General features: G+C 38.8%; 1 protein-coding gene across 7 annotated transcripts in view; it reads right to left on the reverse strand.

The window, feature by feature from the left end:
* TIAM1 (TIAM Rac1 associated GEF 1) overlaps positions 1–21,306 on the reverse strand; it is a 2,502,716-nt gene that overhangs the window by 537,894 nt on the left and 1,943,516 nt on the right. For all 7 annotated transcript variants that reach the window (XM_044071404.1, XM_044071407.1, XM_044071408.1 and 4 more), the window contains one exon: positions 4,014–4,082. In XM_044071404.1, the coding sequence (XP_043927339.1) occupies positions 4,014–4,082 (69 nt within the window). The remainder of the gene's footprint in view (positions 1–4,013; positions 4,083–21,306) is intronic.

Genomic DNA, 21,306 nt, shown 5'->3' on the forward strand with positions numbered 1-21,306 from the left:
AAACGCCAAAAAATGTATAGTCATACCCTTTGGTAAAAACAAGGTAACCCCAAATTACCACATAGGTGGCAATCCATTAAGCACAGAAGAGGTTATCAGGGACCTTGGGGACCCAAGTTGACAGTAACCTTTCTTTTGACACTCACATTGCCAAAGTGGTTAGGAGGACCTTCTACATTGCCCACCTGATTATGAAGGGATTCACATCCAGATCAAGGGAGGTCATTGTTCCCCTGTACTCTTCACTTATCAGACCAATGATTGAGTACAATGCCCCATTTGGAATGTATCTTACCCGACACCTGCAGCAATTGGAATGACCCCAAAAGTTCCTCACCAAAAGGATAAAAAATATGCCATATGCTGCCCAACTGAAGAAACTCCAGCTCTATTCAGTTGCTCAGAGGTGACCTGTGCCTGACATACAAGGCTATGTCCAACCAGGAATTAATGGACATGCTCCACCTCAAAAAATCCAAATCCACCAGAGCCACAAGAGCAAGAGACTTAAACCTCAACACGGATATAAATAAGACGTGCTGGAGGGACAGATTCATCACCCAGAGACTCCCTATGCTGTGGAACAGAATCCCGGTCCATGTGAGACAGAGCACCTCGCTGGCTCTGTTCAAGAGGAATCTTGACCAGTGGATGGGAGATCGAGGTTTAGGATCATCTCTGTATCACTGCTGGACAGAGGCATGGCAAACTAATGGGTATACTATTCTTCAACCTAAGGGGTGGTGAAAGCCACACAACTCTGGCTAGGCTTATAAATGCCCTAGGGCAGATAGCCTAGTATGAACCTATGAACCTATGAAGAATTCACGGGTGAAATAAATGGCATACTGACAAAGATGCCAGAGGCCCAAGGTTAGAGAAGGTGGGAACCCAAAAGCTAAAGTGAAAAAACTCTTATCCCAACAGTCATGCTCTTTGCAAATAACTTCTTCTTCACATTTTTATCATTCATTTTGAACCCATTCCTCCCACACACACAAACAGTGACCAAGTCCCAACTCTCTATTGGCTCATTCATTCCTACCAACACCCCGTTACTGCAGGACACTAGAAAAGGGAAGCAAGAGCCATGAATCATGGACATTTTTCAGCAGAGGTTAGGAGGTTTTGGTTATGCTATCAACATCTCCCCCAGCTAGCTGAAAAGCAAGGTACAATGTCCTCTGTACTGGACAGTGTGTGTGTGTGTGTGTGTGTGTGTGTGTGTGTGTGTGTGTGTGCTTTCTCATACCTGCTGTGTCCAGCTACTGTGCATAATCACTCGATGGGGAGCATGCACTTGCAGTCTTTAGCTGCAGAAACTAGCTTTCCCATACATTTTTATTCAGAATTCTTCTGCAAAGAAGTTAAGCCAAAATAATGTGCGTGTGTGTGTGTGGGGGGGACAACGGTCCACAATCAGGGTCAATGTTTAAATATTACTCTAATTCTTGTAAAACGTTAATAGAACAGTTTATACATCAATATCTATTTATACATCAATGTCTATTTTCTGATCAAGAAGAAGAATGAAACTAATATCACACATTACTGAATACTCCTCTGTAATGTCCCAGAAAATCAAAACTTTATAAGGATAGGGAAAAATTAGGTACAGTTGAAAGGCATGAGCCTTCCCACAGACAGGGTTATTGAACTACAGCAACAGTAACAATCTCCCCTCCCCCAGTGCAATAGCTGGCAAGTGTTTCACAATCACATCCTTCCACAACTGAATCCTCAAAGTCAGAGCCTTGACAAAGCCTGGGTCATAAGGCCCGTGTTCAGGTCTCTTTCCTTCTAGGCCATGGAACCACATACTTTATCTTCAGTTTTCCTCAGCCACATGCCACATTCTGAAGTCAATAGCTGCTCTTGGGTTTTTAGTAAGACAATGTATTTTAAGCAATATCCATGCTGTTTCAATGCCTACTAGAGTTAAACATGTGCTTCATACTGGAAGGTTGCTGCCCTAAAGGTCTGTCCATAAAAAAATGCTGTGACAAGTGTGTTGAGGTTTATCCTCTCTCCTACCTTTACAGTCCCATGATGACAAACTGTACCCAAAGGCTGAAAGATAAATTCATCCTAGCTTCAAAGTTGGTAGGGTGTTTAGGTAATCTACTAGGATGGCACCTGGAAAAGGAACACTTATTACTGAATACAAGTAGAGACGTCTATTATTGCCCAATCTTTAAGAAGCAAATCCAAACTTCAGCACCAGCAGCAGCACAGAGAAATAAAGCCCTTAGTACAGCCCAGATGACCCAAGTTTGATTAGCGACTCTGGTCACTAACTGACAGAGGACTGGCAGACCGATCACCGGGAGGAAGGGGGGGGACACACAACCACAATCCCTATGAGGAAGGCTGGCATAACAGGTGTCTCGGGTACAGGCTTACAGCTCACCAAGTCACTGCTCAGATTTAGCCTTCATTAGCGAGTGCATGCACCCACAGAAGGAGGGCATTGTGAGTGCCTAAAGTGATGGAGGCAGGCTATCAACCTGCCCTTAGGTGGGGGTTAGGACACATACATAAAAAAAAAAAAAAAGTGCTTTCATAAGCCAGTGAGAGTACAAGCTTCCTGATGACCGGCTAAATGATATCTCCTCTGATCAGCTCTTATTATACAGAATCTGGCTACTAAAACAGCAGACAAGCATATTTATTTTTGTTTCTTTGTATTTGTTAATCAGAGAAGAGCACTCTTACAGACAAGCCATACATCCAGAAGTATGCAAATGAAGATTTAGCCAACCTTAGAAGCCAAACAACTCATCTAAAAGCTGATAAATGACACTTCTAGTCCAGCTGTTTCTGAACATATTTTCTAAAGGCTTAACTGACATGGGCACAATCACACTTGACCTTGTTGAGGATATATTGTGATTGTATTAGGTGAAAGTGATCATCTAAATGAATCATGTGAATTACCTACTACACTGCAAATATTAGTACAGAGGATGCATGATGTTTCTGTGCACTTTTAATTGCTATGCACTTGACACTGTATTTTAACTTCCTGTCTTCCAAGACATGACAGGAAGAATGTGCTTTTTGATCAGCTCACTCATCTGACTAATAAATTAAAAAACTGAATGAAAAAAAACAAACTATTTAGGAGTTTATATTCACTCATCTCCATTCTGAGTTCCACTACCCCTCCCCAATACCACCATACGTATAATTATGCACCAAAAACTAGTTGTCAGGACACACAATTCAATCTGTTTTTAATGTTTACTTCCTCAGGTATATCAGAACCTGCACTGACACTGGTCCATTGTTTGATATAAGATAATAACACTCTCTCAAACACATTCATTTATTTTAACCATTTTCACTTCTCTTTTGCTTGTCACATGGCATATTACAGAACCATTGACATCCAGAACCATTGACATCTGTGCATGTCCCAAGATGTTGTGACATATCAATGCTGAATGCTGCAAGCAAACAGTGCAGTTATCTAGCAGAGCTTCTGCAAACCCAGTTGATGCCGCCAACCAAGTATGGAAAGCCAGTCAAGATTTCTTCTATGAAGAATTTCCAAATGGACGCTAAAGTCTCGTCTAGATAAGCCTCCTAAAACTGTGTCACTGCCACTTATGCTGTTGCATTATCACTCCATAAATGAGGGCCTAAGTACTGTTCTGGGGAAGCTGCAAAGCCCTCCACCCCCACCTTTTTACTTAATATGGACACAAATGACAAACTGCACTGGCAATTCTCTTTTTTTTTTTGATCGAATGTAATCATCAGTGCAGCAAAGGGCTGCTGTTGTCACTTGCCCAAGCTTGAAAGAAAATAAACAGTCTGTCAAAGATCGTTACAGCAGCTCTGCAATCTGGAAATGAAGTGCAATTTGCAATGTGTCAAAAAGAATGTATTAAAAACACATACTAATTATTTTGTTTTAGTTATGTCCTTTCACAGTTGTGTAAGAAAAGCTTGTTGCATTTTTACAAACAAGTGATTCAAATATCAAAATTATTAGAAGACTAAAATACCTCATCTTGAGTGAGGAATTTTTCATTCTGAAGTGGCTTAAGGTATCGCTCAATGAGGCAATTCAGGTCCTAAAAACAGGAAAAAGAAAAGCAAAACAATGTCATTACACGGGAGTAAAACAAATTCCACTGCTATCACCACTAACACAGGACCATATTGGAAAGACTGGAAAAGGACTTCAAGGATCAGTCACATTCAAAGGCATACAATCCAGTTCCAAAAGCATCAAGTCCAAAAGAAACTGAGCCTGACAGTATTAAACAAACAAATCACAGAATGCAAAAAAAGTCCATTTTCAACTACCACCCCCATGCTCCATGAAGCATATTAGGAGCAAAACAGACGCTCTGGCATTTGTGACAGCAAGGTCAGACATAACAAAACTAATCACAATGTACTCTTGTTTGCCATCAGAAGCTACCTACACTGCTCATGGATGAGTTCTTACATTTACTTTAGACATTTTTGTCAGCAGAATTTATGCACAGTGCACATCAGACCTCATTAAAAGGTGCAACCTTAGGTTACAGAAAGACTAAGCAAGTTTACAAAGTTACAGCTGTTTTAAACAGAGGACTACATTTTTAAAAGAGTACAATTTGACTTGCGGATGAGCAGCGTTTCCATCAGGGCAGGGTCCAAGACTGCTCTGTATGTCAGTCACAAGTCGCCTGTTAGTAGCCTATACGATACAGAGTACAGTGACAGGGCTTTCAGTCTGTCAGCGTAAGTCATAGTTTTGAGGCCCTGTATTTTCCTGGTGAGAAACCTCTGTGGTCTCTCCAGCTGCTGCAGGTGTCTGGTGAGGTACATGCAAAATGGAGCATTGTACTCTATTAATGATTTAATGAGGGTCAAGTACAGTGGAGTTGTAACATCCTAAAACCTGGTTATGATACCCTTACTTATGAAATGTGCAATGCAGAAGGCTTTACTTACCACTGTGGAAACTTCATGGTCAAAGTTTGCTATCTACCTGTGTTCCCAGATCTTGCACCACTGGGTTTGAACTTAGGGAGTGCTGTCTATGCAGTAATTAGCAGGGAATTCCACTTTACCAAAGGAGATAATAATGTACTTATTTTGTTTAAGTTTTCGACCATGGCTTTGGCACCAATCATTTGTCTGTGTTAGCCCCTCCTATAATATTGTCAACATTGTTAAGGGACTCCGTGATTGCACCCAATTTACAATCGTCAGAAAAACATGGTAAGATAAAGGCCATCTACTTTAGCCTGGACTTCCAAGAAATAGATTCCAAACAGTAAAGGGCCCAGCACAGATCCTTTTAGGTACACCACTGGTGACTGATCTACTAGTTATTGGTGATCCAATTTGCTACCTATCTAGTGACATACGGCTTAACCCTGAGCTGGGAGAGTTCCTCAATGGTACCTGAGTAGGGGATTGTTTCAAAAGCCTTGGCTAGGTCAAGGTAGGTGGTATGCACAGTCTTACCTTCATCCAGAGCTTTGGTGACTTTCTCAAAGAAAGTTAACAGGTTCAATAAGCATGATCTACCCCCTAAAGCCAAACTGGATTGGGTCTAGAGTTTGAAGGTCGCCTATGCCCTTGTTGAGAAAGTCCATGATGATTCCTGACATGGCCTTGCAGATAAGGCTGGTTAGACTTATGGGTCTACAGTTCCCAGGGTCGGTTGATGCCCCCCCCCTTGTACAAGGGGATCACTGTCACTGTTCTCCCCTCTGCTGGAACAAAGCCAGTTCTCAGGCTATGGTTAAACAGAACACTAAGTGGGTCCACTAGGTCCTGTTAGATTTAGCAAGCAACCTGGAATGTTATCTGGTCCCACTGAGGCAGTGTTTTTGTGCTTGGAGAGAACAGATATGACCTGATCTCTAGAGATATTAGGCAGAGAACTGGTATCAGGAATGCTTTGGGATATGGGTGGTGGCAACAGAGGGGTGAGGTTTGTACCAAATCTGTCAGCCAGCAGGTAGGCAATTTCCATTTCCTCTGAAATACTATAAGTGGTACCACCTACTACCAAGTTTGGCACATAGCTGGGCATCCCCTTTTAGACTTCAGGCATAGTTAAATAATGCCTTATGATTATCCTTATCTAAGGATGCTATTTTAATTATGTAATTAGCCTTTGAACCTTTACAAGATTTCTGATTTGCTTATTCAAACTATGGAGGGAATTCTTCCAGTGCTAAGTTCTCTCTTGCTCTTGGACATCATTTTTTTCCTCTTGTTATACAACCTATTTATACCAGAGGTCCACCAGGGTGGCCAGATACAGCCAAGACTAAACAGTTGTTTATACAGGGAATTTGTGTACACCTCTGGATAGGAGACATTGTTGTCTGTGATTGCATGGGGAGTACAAACATTTTTATACCATAGGTTAGTAGGCTGTAGTTTGCTTTTGAAATGTTTTTTTTTTTAGTTTTTTTTTTTTTTGCTCCTGTGGGGGTGTCAGGTCCAACAGTGACTTCAAATGAGACTGATTTATGGTCTGACTTTACCAGGGAGGGCACCCTTTTGGGGGAGTGCAGTGACACCCCCCATGTTTATGAGTACTATGTCTAGGACATTTGAGCCCCTTGTGCTGCTGCAGACTGTCAATACAAATGCGCTGGAACAGATAAAATCCAGGAACCTCTGTGCAAGCGTGTTTTTGGTCATGTATAACACCCAGTCGATGGAAGGACAGTTGAAATCTCCCATGACTAAGGTGTTCAGCCGCATGGTGAGTGACTCCAATAGGTCCAGGTAGGCAGGGTACTTTTTATGGGTCATGGTGGAGGGGGAACCTATGATGTGGTAGGGCATTTCACCTACAGTTAATTGGGCGTGGAGTAGTTCAAGACAGTCATACTGTTTGACTAGTCTTGAGGTGTACTTGGGCTTTAATGAAGACAGCCAGACCTCCACCTTTGATTCTTTCATACTCATTCCGAGGTCTGAACGTGCGACAGGCATTGGAGCCTTACACAGCTGGGATGCTATCTGTGGCCTTGAATCATGTCTCAGTCACTGCACAGAATACAGGGAAAATTAAAGACTTAAACTACCAATAAGAAAGCACATAATGAACATTCATCTAGCAAGCCCCAGCTCAGACAAGGCTGGATCTACGCTCTTCTGCCACAAGGGTGCAGGACAGCCCTTCTTATTGTAATATGGCTGGTTTACTGCTCAAGCACATCAATAACAGGCTACATTCAGCAGATCTGAATTTAGTCTATGCTACCTAGGTATCAGTACAGTGCAAATCAAGTGCAGAGAATGAAGCAGTCACAAACAGTAAAAAAAAAAAAAAAAGACAGAAAATGCAATAATTTGATAATACAATTCAGAAAGTGCAGATAAATCACAAAATATACTTATTTTCTTGCTTTTTTTTACCTTGGATTAAAGCAGAACCTCTCTAGTCCTATGCCAAAGGATGCCTACCGTAGAGAAGCCCCGGTTAATTGAGCTGAGTAAAGGGGGACAATGGCATCCCTAGATCTAGACAGAATCCCCTTTGTTTACAAGCTGTGCAATATAGAGGGACTCTCTTACAACAATAAACATTTTAAACAAAAAACATCTTTACTAAATTATCAAGTATGACATAGGCAATAATGCATTTATATAAATGAAAAACTGTACTGAATTTTAGTAGCAAACATTAAACATCAAAAACCATATGGACAATTTTAGTTGCAAACACTATACATCACTTATAATCTATCCAGTCATAGTCAGTCAAATATTACATAGCTCATTCAAATCCCCCTATTCTGCAATACTTTAACATGTTAGTCCTTCTAAATAATTATTTATACTTAACCATATCCCTCAAATACTTCCACCCTACTTTTAAACTCCACTTTAATTTTATCCCACTCCCTAGCTATATTTTCAGAAGAAATGTCTATCTTCTATAATAAATCCTGAATAATTTCCACTACCCATTCCTTAAATTCCTCTCAACAGATAGGTTGGAAAGCACAAGTGGCTCATTTTTAATTCATTACCCAGCATTTTTTAGTTATCATTGGCACATGGCCTAAAATAGTTATTGGATGAGTATCAAAACTTTCAATTAAATGCACATGTTCCTGTGAATGCAGGTTCTGCCTAGCCTAGCCCAGTTTTTGTACTTTGGAGAACAACATGTAAACTCCTACTACTGAATTCACATCTGCCATGCCAAATATTTTCATAAATTTCTTCAAAATTCTACCCTCCTTTGTTACATTTTCCCTACTGCAAATCAAATTCCAGTCCCCACCTATAAGCAATATTCCTTGCTGAAAGCTGATTATTTCTCCCACAATTTTAAGCTCCATTATAGCAGTTTTTACGTGGAATATAAATACATGCCAGTATTAATCCTCCTCCCTTGCCAGTAGCCCCTTCATACTACAAACCTACCATTATCTTTTTTTATTCTCATATATCACTATTGGAGCTCTTCTTGCAATTAGTACGAGTACTCCTCTTTCCCTTTGTCCCAGGTATTCCACTGAATAACCATCCTGAAAACCTTTCTTTATCAAATTCACATACTGAGTTCTTTCCAACCGTGCCCCCCCCGTACTATAACTATTGCACTCTAAAGATAATATAATTCTAATGACATGCATCTGGAGCATCTCTCCCCAGGCCTCCGGTGAAAACAGGCTCTGTGGAACCTAGTCGGACTTTCCCGGTCAACAAATGTTAAATAAATACATAAATAAATAAAATATAGAAAGCATCATTATATTAAAAAGTTATTACCACCTTTCATGTGTAACAGCTTTTTGTTAAGTATCTAGTACCAGCTTTTGTGTACATGCACACACCAATATTTGGCAGGTTTATCTTTTATATAGCGGTTTCCTGTCATATCCATTTGAGCCTATGTCACATCCTACAAAAGTTTTGTTTTATTGAAAGGCTACAAACAAAAAACACAAATAAACTCCAAATGCACCTATAAAACTTTTTAACTTAACATTAAACACAAAACTATGTACATCTTCAAATAATGAAGTACCCTCCTAATAGGAACAATTGTCCCAATCTGACAGCCACACACTCAGAAGTGTGTACCATGCATGTGCTTCTACCAAGTGCTGTCTGGTTCTGTCTTATCTTTCTTGCTCTCCCACCACATTTTTCCAATGTTATGATGAATCGGTTTTTGAGGGTCTCAAGGCTTTGCATGGATAATGATGTCTTTAATGACAAAATATAGAAGATGCAGTTGGATCTTATGTCTTGTGGATATAAACATTTAGAACTTGTGCATACCATGACAGAGGTTCGTTGACACAGGAGTGGTAAAGGCAGACCTTGGTATTTTGCCACCACTACTTGTGGAACCTCCCCGATTAATAATGAAAGACCATCACTTAGAGTTAATTTGACTTGTAGTACTGACACAAGCCATATATGTGGTATCATTAAGAACAACTGGAAACTTCTTATGGCTGACACACAAATTAAGGAGACTATTGGTGACAACCCACAATTTTGTTTTAGGAGGAACTCCAACTTGAAGATGCTACATCATAAGCCATTAACAATGATGAGTATTATGCCTTTTATTAATTCTAAAAAGGGAACTTTTCCATGCAAACACTGTAAAGATTGCTTGTATATTGACAGCAGCAATATATTTATACATCCGACTACTGGCAAATCTTATGGTTACATAGACTATGCAACTTGTACCACTAAGAATCTAGTCTATGCTGCTAAACATACCCATTGCCCTTCATTTTATGTTGGTAAAAGCAACAGACTGCTGAAGGAACATATCCTTCTGTATTTAAGTGATATTGGGAGGGAGGTGAAACATACTGCATTATCTGAACATGTACAAAATTTTAGGAATCGTGGCTTTCGTTTTATGGTGATGGATGCCCGGCATGTTAATACTAGAGGTGGAGATTTGATGAATACCTTTAAAACTGATCCTCAGAGGGTGTAAGCTGCACTGAGGCCTGATGGGAAGTTAAAGGAGGAGTTCTCGTTCTTGTTTTCTGACAGGCTAGATGGAGTTTTATAATTTCTGGGACGTGATTATGTGATTACATAATTTGAGCTGAAGAAGGAATTATTTTCCAAAAGTGCTTATTCTGTTGTGCACTTTTACCTGTTTTACTGCTGTTTGCGAGAATTAAAGTTTAAGTTTTTATGCGAGTTGCCGTGGTGGTCTGGCTGCTGGTTTACATTTCAGTTTGCTCTCCCAGATTGGGAAAACATTTGAATGCTTTCAGAAAACATTAAATCCTAGCCACTGAATGAAAGCCAGTGAAAGAAAGGTATTCTGTTTTTATCAGTCTTTATCAGATTGTCTCCATGGAGACATGACAACCAGATACAGAATTGCTTCAACACGCATTTATTTGCTAGAGGAAATCTTCATTACATTCAATGTTTTTATTTACTTAATTTTGCTTACAACTTGTTGCTAGATCAGGCCAAGGGCCCTAATCCATTCATTCCCCTATGCAAGAATGAGAAAAAGCACCATTTTTATTGTTTCATTCTTTTTTGATCAAACTTCTTTTTTTACACTGAAGTGCCTAGATTTCTTAAAACTGAACAAGGAAAGAGAAAAGGGGGGGGGGGGGCAGCGGTTTACTTTAGTATCTCAATTACATTTGAACATAACTCGGAATACTTTACTTTATAGCATGTAGATTATATCATGATTATAAAAATACTGTTAAGAACACATCTTTGTTTTAATTACAGTTAACTCTCTCCCTCCTCTTCTCCTAAGTGTCCTTTCTAACATAAATGACATCAAGTAGGGCATACGCTTTAGAGCTCCCTACAAGTTTAACAAAGTCAAAAAAGTCCAATACTTTCAGGTTTTCTTGTTCTATCATGTTTCACAAATATAATTAATGCTTTGTAATCTCACATTTATGTGTCAGTTTCTGAGTTGTTGGTTTTATTCTTGTTTATCTCCATCTCCCAAATTCAGTCTCTGCTTCATTTCCAACATACTCTCAGTTCTTCTAGTCAACTCTTGTGCTTTTTTGCATCACTCAAGCATTTTCTATTGAAACACTGGAAAATGTTTCACTGGCATACTGTCTCTGTGGTCTTTATTATCAGAGGAACAACAAGCAGAATCTCCTGTTTCACAGCTCACTTTTCGTTGGACATACTTTTGTATTTCCTCCCTAACATCAAAAACTATTTTGTCTCTCCAGGAAGATAGTTGTGTACAGCAGTTTGAATCTCACATCTGCTTCTCAACAACCTCTGATTAAAAGAATAAATTTCCTCTTCTGCCTGTTGTAGAGTGAGTAATCGTGTTCCACACACCGTCTCCCACTTTTAGTACTTTGCCCTTCTGCCACAGTTTTGTCAGAATCAACTCTTTCTGCTGGTAGGATTGCAACTTTATTATTGAAGGTCTGGGTTGCTTTCTCATGGCCAAGTTTGGAGCATGCACACAATGTGCCCTTTCAATTAACAACTCCTGATGTGACATACCAGTCTAGTTGCTTATTTGTGCTTTCATAAAATTAATACAGTCTGTTCCTTCCAGCTTCTCTGGTACAGCAAAAAATCTCAGGTTTTCCCTATGTGCTCTGTCCTCTAATTCTATTACTTTTTGAAACATCTCTTTTTGAGCAGTGTCATATTTAGCTAGCCTTTTCTTGATTTCAACCTCTGATTACGGCAGTTTTATCACCTCATCTTAATATCTGTTTAAAGCTTCTTCCAGTCTTTTGTTATTTGAGTTGATATACTCAATCAGTGTTTCATTTATTTTAATCAGGTCCAAGTACATTTGACTTATTTTCTTCTCTAGGTTACTGGAAGTCATGTCTTGCACCAGAGCTGGAACTTGCACTCCTTTTTGCTGAACAGCTGCAGAATTCTTATCCGTCAAAGTTTTTTCCTCACCTTTTGTGACCAATTTTCTTTTAGGTTCTCTGCATTTCTTTTCTGCAGGCATCCAGGTAGTGCACTAACTAGTCATTTACTGCAATTTACCTGAAGAATGAGTTTATTGGCCCTCTCATCTGAGTTTCTGTTTTCACACTGGGAGAGCTAAATTTAAGCTGTTACTCAATGTGCAGCTATCTTGGAAGTCCAACAATAGACATATGTTGGTCAAAAGTTACATAATTAACCACACAAGTTCCCAAATCCAGAACAAGTGGGTCAACTCTTAGGGGTGTATCATCAATGTGGTAGTTCCTTGGGGTACAAGACTTCACAAAGCATGCAATAATGCATTTTTGACATTTAGTTTCAGACCATGATTCTGACACCATTTATTTGAGACAAACCTTCTTGCAGGATGGCTAGTCATTTGATGATTCAATGGCTGCTCCTAGATTAAGTCATCTGCAAACTTAGTCAGCCAGAGCCCTTTGGTACTGGGTTTTACTTCAGAAAAATAGATGCCCAAACCCTGGGGGACTCCACCAGTGACTGGTCTCTCTGTGGAAATAACTTCTTCTATTTTGTTTATCTGAATCCTATCTCTGAGCCAGTTGGCAATCTGGTGGGTGACAAAGGGGATTATTTAGCTTTTCTACTATACCTGAGTGGGAATTCTGTCAAAAGCTTTGGCCAGGTCAAGGTATCCTATGTGTACCATTTCACCTTAATCCACTGATTTGGCAACATTTTCAAAAAATGCACCAGGTTAAGCATGGCCTGCCCTTGACTAACCTAAACTGAAATGGATCTAGTGTTTGGAGGTTCCCTAGGGTCTTTCTATGGTTTTGCATAAGAGGCTGGTAGACTTATGAATCTGTGGAAGGTCCATCCTTACGCAAATAAAGGACATCAGCTGTTCCCCATTCACTTGGTATAAAACCTGTATGGAGGCTGGGTTGTTGGGTGTGGCTAAATTGTGCTTCCAGGAATATTGTCAGGAGCCATCAATAAAGTATTTTTGTTTCTGATAGCACTTTTAGGACTTGGTCTTGCATGACAGCTAGGACAGTTTCAGGTATATCTTGAAGGTCAGATGGAAAGGAGAGAGGGATAAAGTTAGAAATAAATTTATCAGCCAGTAGGTTTGCTATATCTTCAGCCTCATTGTAGGCAACATGCAGCTAACACTATTGCCTACCCAGTCTCAATACTTATTAATAGATCTAGTAAAGAAGCTACTGTACCTGGAAGTCCTAAGTGATTCCCCTTCACAAAGATGGCAACTCCAATGACCCCTCTAATTACAGACCCATAGCTATACTTTCCCCACTATCCAAAATTCTCGAAAAATGCATACATAACCACATACTGAAACTCTTCATCCACAATAACCTCCTGATTCCTCCCTAACATGGATTTCGACCATACCACAGTACATCTACAGCCCTTCTTTTACTCACACTATTGCTGAAGCTAGAGATAAACTTGTCTCATGTCTGTTCTTAGACCATTCGAAAGCATTTAACATGGTGTCACACTCTAAACTACTAACCAAACTAGCCAACTTAAATCTGTCCACCTGAACTCTCTCTTGGTTCTCCAGCTATCTCACAGACAGACTACAATCAGTCAAATGGCAGTCTTCTTGCTCTACTTTTCTACCCGAACACACTGGAGTACCACAGAGCTCTGTCCTGTGATCCCTTCAATGTAACATCTTTACCAATGACCGCCATTCTTCCACTACCCACTCTACCCTCATAGAATACACAAACAACTCTACCCAGATCACATCCTCAAACTCAATCTCACAACTCCAGACACTTAAATAATCTTTTCTTTCAGTTGAAAGCTGACTAAATGAAAATCAGCTTATTTTGAATCCTAAAAAAACAAAACGTCTCTTTCTCCCCAAAGCCAGTGATCACCTTAAGCTCTCGTTCTGCATCTCTTCCCTAAATAAAACCATAATTAATGTTGAAACTCACAAAATTACTAGAAATGACAACTGATGACAATTTGACTTACACATCCAGCAATAGATTAAGAAAACTAATAAAAAAACTGGTCTCCTACATTGCAATAAAAAAATTCTATGCTCTGATTCCAGACTCGCCCCAGCCCAAGCCTATCTACTTCCTAGCCTCCTCTACGGAGCCCCAGTTCTTACTAACCTTTAAGCCTGCCTTTTCTCCAGACTGGAACACACTTGCAATAAAATCACAAAACTTGTTGCTAACTTAGTAATTCCACCCACCAATGCCTTGCTCTCAATAAGCTAAACTGGACTGAATTTCCACATCATCTCAAATTAACTCAACTCCATATAACCCACTTGCTTCTCAATAAGCCCACTGCTCTCTCTCCAGTCTAGTCACCTACCTCACCCCCTTCCCATCCCTTACGCAGTAATAACAACATCCTTCTTCAAACTTATAGGTCCAAAATGAACACTGGCAATCTTTTATATAAATCCTCCATTAACAAAATCCTGGAACAACCTCCCTGAAAATTTACGCAGCATTACCCAAACTAGCAGCTTTAAAAAAAGAACTAAGAAACTTTCTCAAGGAAAACATGGTTATGCCCCTGCCAGGACCCTACCCAATTCTTTTCTATTATTTCTCTCTCCCACTTTTGAGCAGTAAGCTTTCTGGTTCTGCTCTGTTTAGACAATGCTACTGAACTATAACATCTGTATGTATGTATCATGCTTATAACATTATAATTACTTGTGCATTCTTATGTTTCATTTTTCTTTTTCATACACAATTGTGTAATGCTACTATGTATATATACACAGTGAAACTGTATGTTACTTTTTGTGAAACCTGTTTACTGCAAATTAAAATTGTTTTTTTTCTTTGGAGCTTTCCTCCTTGGGTCTCCACTGAAAATGGGCCTGTGCTCAGTTGGACCAACCCGGTTAACAAATGCGAAATAAAAATAAATAAAAAACATTTACAACCAACTCAAAGCATTGCTGTGTTGTGTTTTTGAGTTGGCTAACATAACTAAAAAATGCCTTGCGATTGTCGGTTTGCTATTTATTTTAGTCTCAAACTTGGCTTTGGTGGAATAAAAGCTCCCGAGTTGTTTATTTCAGTGACAAGGGCACTAACATTCTGGGAATTACTTTTCTTACTTCTGGTCAAAATTCTTTTCCTTTTATTTTAAAGCTTGCTGATATTATGGTTCCACCAAGTGGGCTCTGTAACTGGGGTTTAGCTGCATTTGTTCCTATAAGATGCAATTGTTTTTACATGCTGGAATAGTGCGGTTGCATATATTTCTTTGTATTCAGTGGAGTTAACTGGGTTTGGTGGGGATTTGAAGCTTGTCAATGTTATCACTTAGGAGGAGGTAGTTTTGACTTAAATTTTCAAAAAGATATCTTGTGTGTGAGGGATCTCTGGTTCAAGTTTTATTTCAAAGTAGAATGCTTTACGGTCAGACCCAATAAGTGGTGAAGATATGCAATGGTGCAAGATGCTCCCATATTAACTGTTTATATAGTATAATTAGCAACTGTTCTTATGTATATGTGATGATCTGTGACAAGTCCTTCTGTCCTCTGGTCATTTTACATTTAATGCCTGTGCTGTTTATACTGCCACACACAGTCTGTGGGTGTTTCCATGTAAGAACAACACACTAACTGTAAAAATCTGGAGCATTTAATATTCTTGGTGCAAAAAAAAAGGATTTTTTTTATCACATCACACATCATAAAATCGAAAAGTTTTTGTTTTAGTCAATAATAGCCACAATATACACCATACTTTACTTCTAATGTGGTTTTAAAGTTTCATATGAGAATTTTATTGGTCCTTTTTTATCAAGTGATTTTGTTTCAAATTTTATATAAAGTGCTGATTTAGTGTGAATCATCTAATGAAATCTCTATTTGAGACCAAAATCACTCAAACTTTTTTCCATTATATATTTTTCATTAACACTATTTTTTGTTGTTTTGAGACTCAGTCTTTAAAAATAACAGGCATTAAACTCTTTCTAGATGGATTTATGAAGAGGCTGTATACCACTGGGACCAGTGCAGCAGTACGCAACACATCATTGCACCATCAGTATCTTCTAAAGGATGGAACCACCCACTGCCTCAACCTGTTGTAAATATCTACCCCGAAATGGAAACTGCTGCCACTAGACATCTCATTTCTGCAGTTTTTTAATCAGACTCCCCTGTCCTCAGCTCAAACGGATTTACTTCACGCACTGAGAGACAAACTCCAAAATCAGAAGACCCTTGTTTTTCCACTTCCAAGTAATCACCTTCACTTCCACCACCACCAACAGATCAAGAATCCACCAGGGGTAGACTGTCTAAGATGGATGCAAATTGGCCAACAGGTTAAATTCAGCTGTCTCAGTGTGAAACCAGAAACATAGAGACAACAACCAGAATAGCCCTCAATTGTCCAGATTTTCACAGGATATCCAGATTTGTGCGTTTTATCTGTTTCTCTAAATTTTGTGGTTTTCTAGAAAATCATTGAGGATTTATTTCACTAACTAATAACAGACATCTGAATTTCAGACTTTCCTATCTTTCAGAAAATGCATAATGCAAAAACTATTTTTAGCAACTTTAAGTTTATAAGAGCACTATTTAAAATCTGTCCCTGTTTTTGAGACTCTGTCCTCCCATCATTTTTACCTTAGTCCAGATCTCTCACGTTAAGATGTTGAGGTATGACAACCAGTGGCACTGTAAGCATGAGTAAAATACAGTTACTGGGTAGTAAGTACACTCCCTGCATGCCTGCAAAGAAAAAAACTGAGAGAGCCAGAAAGAGAAGACGGACTGGAAAGAATCCTGCAGTTCTTCAGAAAAAGCAGTTTAAACCCCAGCTTTAGTGAAATACATCGCTTCCAGTAATCCATTGGAAAAATATGTCAAGTGTGCTTGGAGCAGATTAAAATAAATAAAACACTGAAGTAGTATATTCCATAAAATAAAAAAAGGCTGACAAAATGGAAGATGCTGTGAACAGATATTCAGATGAGCTGATAAAACTGCAAAAATCAGACTTGAAATACAGAAAAAGCTGGCCAAGTATGAGACTGCTCAAGAAGAGATATTTCAAAAAATGGTAGAGTTAAGGGGACAGAACACAGGGGAAAATCTGAGATTTTCTGCTGTATAACAGAAAATAGAAGGAACCGACTCCATTAATTTTATGAAGGAAGAAATAAGCAACTGGAATGGTATTCCACATCAGGAACTGTTAATTGAAAGGGCACACTATGTGTATGCTCCAAATATGTCCATGAGAAAGTAGCCAAGAACTTTACTAATGAAGATACAAACCTATCAGCAGAATCACTTGATCTTGACAAAACTGTGAAAAAAGGGCAAAGTATTTAAAATTGGAGACAATAGAATGTTAGTGGAAAAGGATTATTCACTGCACGCCAGGCAGAGGAGAAACAAATGTAATCAGGAAACACTGAGTAGCAGGTGTGAGAATCAAGCTGCTGTACCCAGCTGTTTCCAGAATATTTTTTTCCTTGATGGTCAAAGTTATTCTTTGATATAGAACAAGTTAAGAAGGAGATACAAAAGTTTGTCCAACAAAAAATGAGCCATCAAGAAGAAGGGGATTTTGCTTCTCATTCATCTGAGAATAAAGCACATGGAGAGATTTTGCCAGTAAAACCTTTTCTATTTTTCCAAATAAAAATGCTCGAGAGACAGAAAAGAGCACAGGAGCTGACCAGAAGAATCTGGAGCACTGAAAAATTGAACCAGAATCTGGATTTGAGAGATGGAGTTGAATGGGAAGACCAGAGACGTGGAAATTAGTGAATAAATGTTAGACTGCAAAAATATCAACCACATTTGTGAAACACAGCTGTATGAAAAGAATAAGCAGAAAGAGTGGACTTTGTGGACTTTGTTACACTTATCTGAAACTGAAAGGCACTTGCATTACTTCATGCCATTTTTTGGAAGGACTCTGAAGGGAGGAGGAAGGAAAAAGGTAACCAAGTAATTTTTTTTATTAACAGTATTCCTATAAAGCTTTTCCCAATTTAAACTGCAGATTTTATTGTAAAATATTTTTAGTTGCTCTTTTATGGGAAAGTTAAAGAAAACAGAAGCCTTTCTTCTTCCATATTCTCTTTCTATTTGGTATTAAGAAATGTAGGCATTAAAGAGCAAAAAAATAAATAAATAAAAGCTAGCCAAAAGCATGTTTAAGTTACGAGGCTATAATCCTGATTTATTGAGATGGGTGTGAAAGTATACAGATCATAATATATGTAAAGCGGATACATTTTCTCTTACTTCTGCATGGATGAATGCCTGGATTAAGACCCTTAGTGAACTCTATTAACAAATTTTAAGTGGAAGTATGTACATATGAGAACACGGAATATAATGAAGAGATTTTCTTTAGCAATAAATGTTTCACCATGCCTTTCAGGCTGCAACAGAGGACTTCTTTTACAGTTTTTCTCTTTCTTTTCCTTGGAGGCAAGCTGATAACAGAGCAATAAAGACGGAACACTGGTTTATTCATGGCTGTAAGTAAATGCTCTCTGAAAGTATGCCAGTAGTTTTCATATCTGGGGGATAATGAATAAAGATTCAAAATAACAGACACCAACTAGTGTAAGTAGAAGCACAGGGATCTTAGCATGGATAAACTCAATTTCAGGTTAATTAAGGCCCTTGTTAGCTGCTGTAAATTTGGCACAAATGTTCCTATTAGGAGAGTTAAATATTTTTTGAAAATGTACATAGTTGTGTGTGTTTGCATTAAGTTAATATGCTACACAGATGTTTGGGGGGTGTTCAGTTTCTTGCTTGAGGGTTTTTATTAAAACAAAAAGTCTTGTAAAGCATGACACAGTTCCATTGTTGATGTTAACAAAGAATGTACAAAGGATTAACCTGCCGATCATAAATGGGTGCATGTATCACAAAAGCTGGAATTGGACATTTAAAAAAGCTGCCATATACAATAGGTGGGAATAATGCCTTCTCACCACAATGGCGACTCTTTCCATATTATCTTGGGATGTTAAAAGTCTCACAAAGTACAGGCAAAAAGGAAATAATTCTTAATTATATTAAGAAATGCAGAGTGCCAATAGCATTGTTATAGGAGACACATTTGGAATGAACTGACCAATGTTAATTTGATAAAGAAAGGATTTCAAGATGGATATTCTGCAGAATATCTGGGACAAAGGAAAAGACGAGTACTTAACTGCCAGAGAAGCTCAAATAGTGATGGAAGAGGAAAAGAAGATGACAGATTTGTAGTACTAAGGGGCTACTGGCAAGTGAAAAGGATTACACTGGCTTGTGTTTATATTCCACCTAAAACTGCTATAATGGAGCTAAATAAAACTGTGGGAGAAATAATCTTTCAGGAGGGAATATTAGGTGGGCTGGAATCTGATTTGCAATTATGAGGATGTATTTGGGGAGCCTAGAAGAGAAATGTAATAAAAGAGGGTATATTTCTGAAGAAATTTACGAAACTATCTGGCATGAAAGACATGAATTCAGTAGCAAGAACTTGGAGAATTTACATATTATTCCACAAGGTACAATAATTGGGCTACCCTTGAGAGAAATTATATTTCACAGAAATATGTGCATTTAATTGAGACTGCGGTGGTGGTGCTGCGGTAGCGTTGTCACCTCACAGTAAGACGTTGTCCTGTTCGATTCTCAGCTAGAGAGTCTTCTGTGTGGAGACATGCGTGAATGGGCGTACCTTCGTAATAGGTTGTGCATCAGGGCCGGCAACTCGGCACGTAAAAAGTCTACTGCCAATCATTAGCAGACCGGAGTTACGCTTTGGCGACCTCTGACAGGGAAAAGCCGAAAGACACAACAACAACATGTGCATTTAATTGAGAACTTTGGCACATCCAATAACTATTCCAGATCATGCACCAATAATTACCAAGATAAAAATGCAGGGTAATGAAGTAAAGATAAAATGCTGGCACTTCCTGACCGACCTGTTAAAAAGAGAAGAAATGTAAGGAATGGGTAGTGGAAATTATCCAGAAGTTATTACGGAAGATGGAAAGTACTCCATGAGTTATAGCTAATGAGTGGGACAAAATGAAAAGGGAGCTTAAAAACAGGGTAGAAATAAAAGAAAGAGATCTGGTTAAGAAGTCAAAAGTAGTATTTAGAGGGGCTGGCAAAGGTTAAATTATTAAAAAAGGGGGAATCTCAGACAACAAGAGGAGGTGCGATTGCAGTGTGTTAAGAGAAAAATAACAGGATAATATGCATGAGTTTAGAAAGACTGTTGTTAAGCAACTGTTTTTTTGATTATAACATCAGACCACAAAAACTTTTGGCACAACAACTTAAGCAACAGAAAGTAGAAATGTTTGCTGCCAGACTTGGGGACCCTATAACAAGAAAAATAAGCAGAGATCCTTTAACAGTATTACAGACATTTCAGAAATTTTATGAAAATTTGTATAAAGCAGTAAAGTGGGAAACCAAGAAAAAGCACAAATGGAAATATTTATGGAAGACTTAAAATATGCTAAGGTTAGCGGTAGATGAGGCTCAATAACTAACAGTTAAGATAGGAGATGAGATAAAAATTATGATGTATAACCAATCTACAGGACATTCTCCAGGAACAGATGGTATTCCTGTAAAACATAGGAGGGAAGGAATGATAAAAATCTGAAAGGTTTTAATAGCATCTTAAAATGAGAAGAGGCACCAACATCCTGGAAAAAAAAATCTGTGGTGGCTACAATACCGAAAGACAGTAAAAACTCATCTGATCCAACTTCATATAGGTCCATTTCAATTCTAAACCCTGATTATAAAGTGTTATGTCTATAACGGCTAAAAGAATGGCAGACGTGATGCCAGAAGTGATAGATATGGACCAATGTGGTTTTGTGGAGGGGAGGCGAACATACGCAACAATGATGACTCAGAAGGGAAGCAGAAAGCAAATAAATGGCACTATTATTAGTGGGTCTTGTTGTAGGGAAAGCATTTGACAGAGTAAGCTGGGGTGGAAGCGTTTGCATTTCCTGAGACAATAATAAGGTTAATTAGAAGGATAAATGAGGAGTCAGAGGGAAAAATCAAATTGGAAGAGGTTCTCTCTGATAAGCTGTGTCTGAACAGAGGAACCAGGCAGGGGTGTCCTCTTTCTCCTTTGTTAATTGCATTAAATTTAAGACCACTGGCAAAAAAAATAAAGGACTCAGAAATTCAATTATATAATTGGTCTTCTTCTTCTTTCGGCTTTTCCCAGTTAGGGGTCGCCACAGTGGATCACCAGTCCGCTCATGATTGGCATTGGAGTTTTATAGTGTCGAGGTGTCAGCCCGGCACCCAACCTTCCACAGAAGGCACACACATGCACACACTCACACCTAGGGCCAATTTGGAGTGTC

The sequence above is a fragment of the Protopterus annectens genome, chromosome 5.part0 (assembly GCF_019279795.1).
Source record: "Protopterus annectens isolate FY-2018-M chromosome 5.part0, PAN1.0, whole genome shotgun sequence".
Lineage (NCBI taxonomy): Eukaryota > Metazoa > Chordata > Ceratodontiformes > Protopteridae > Protopterus > Protopterus annectens.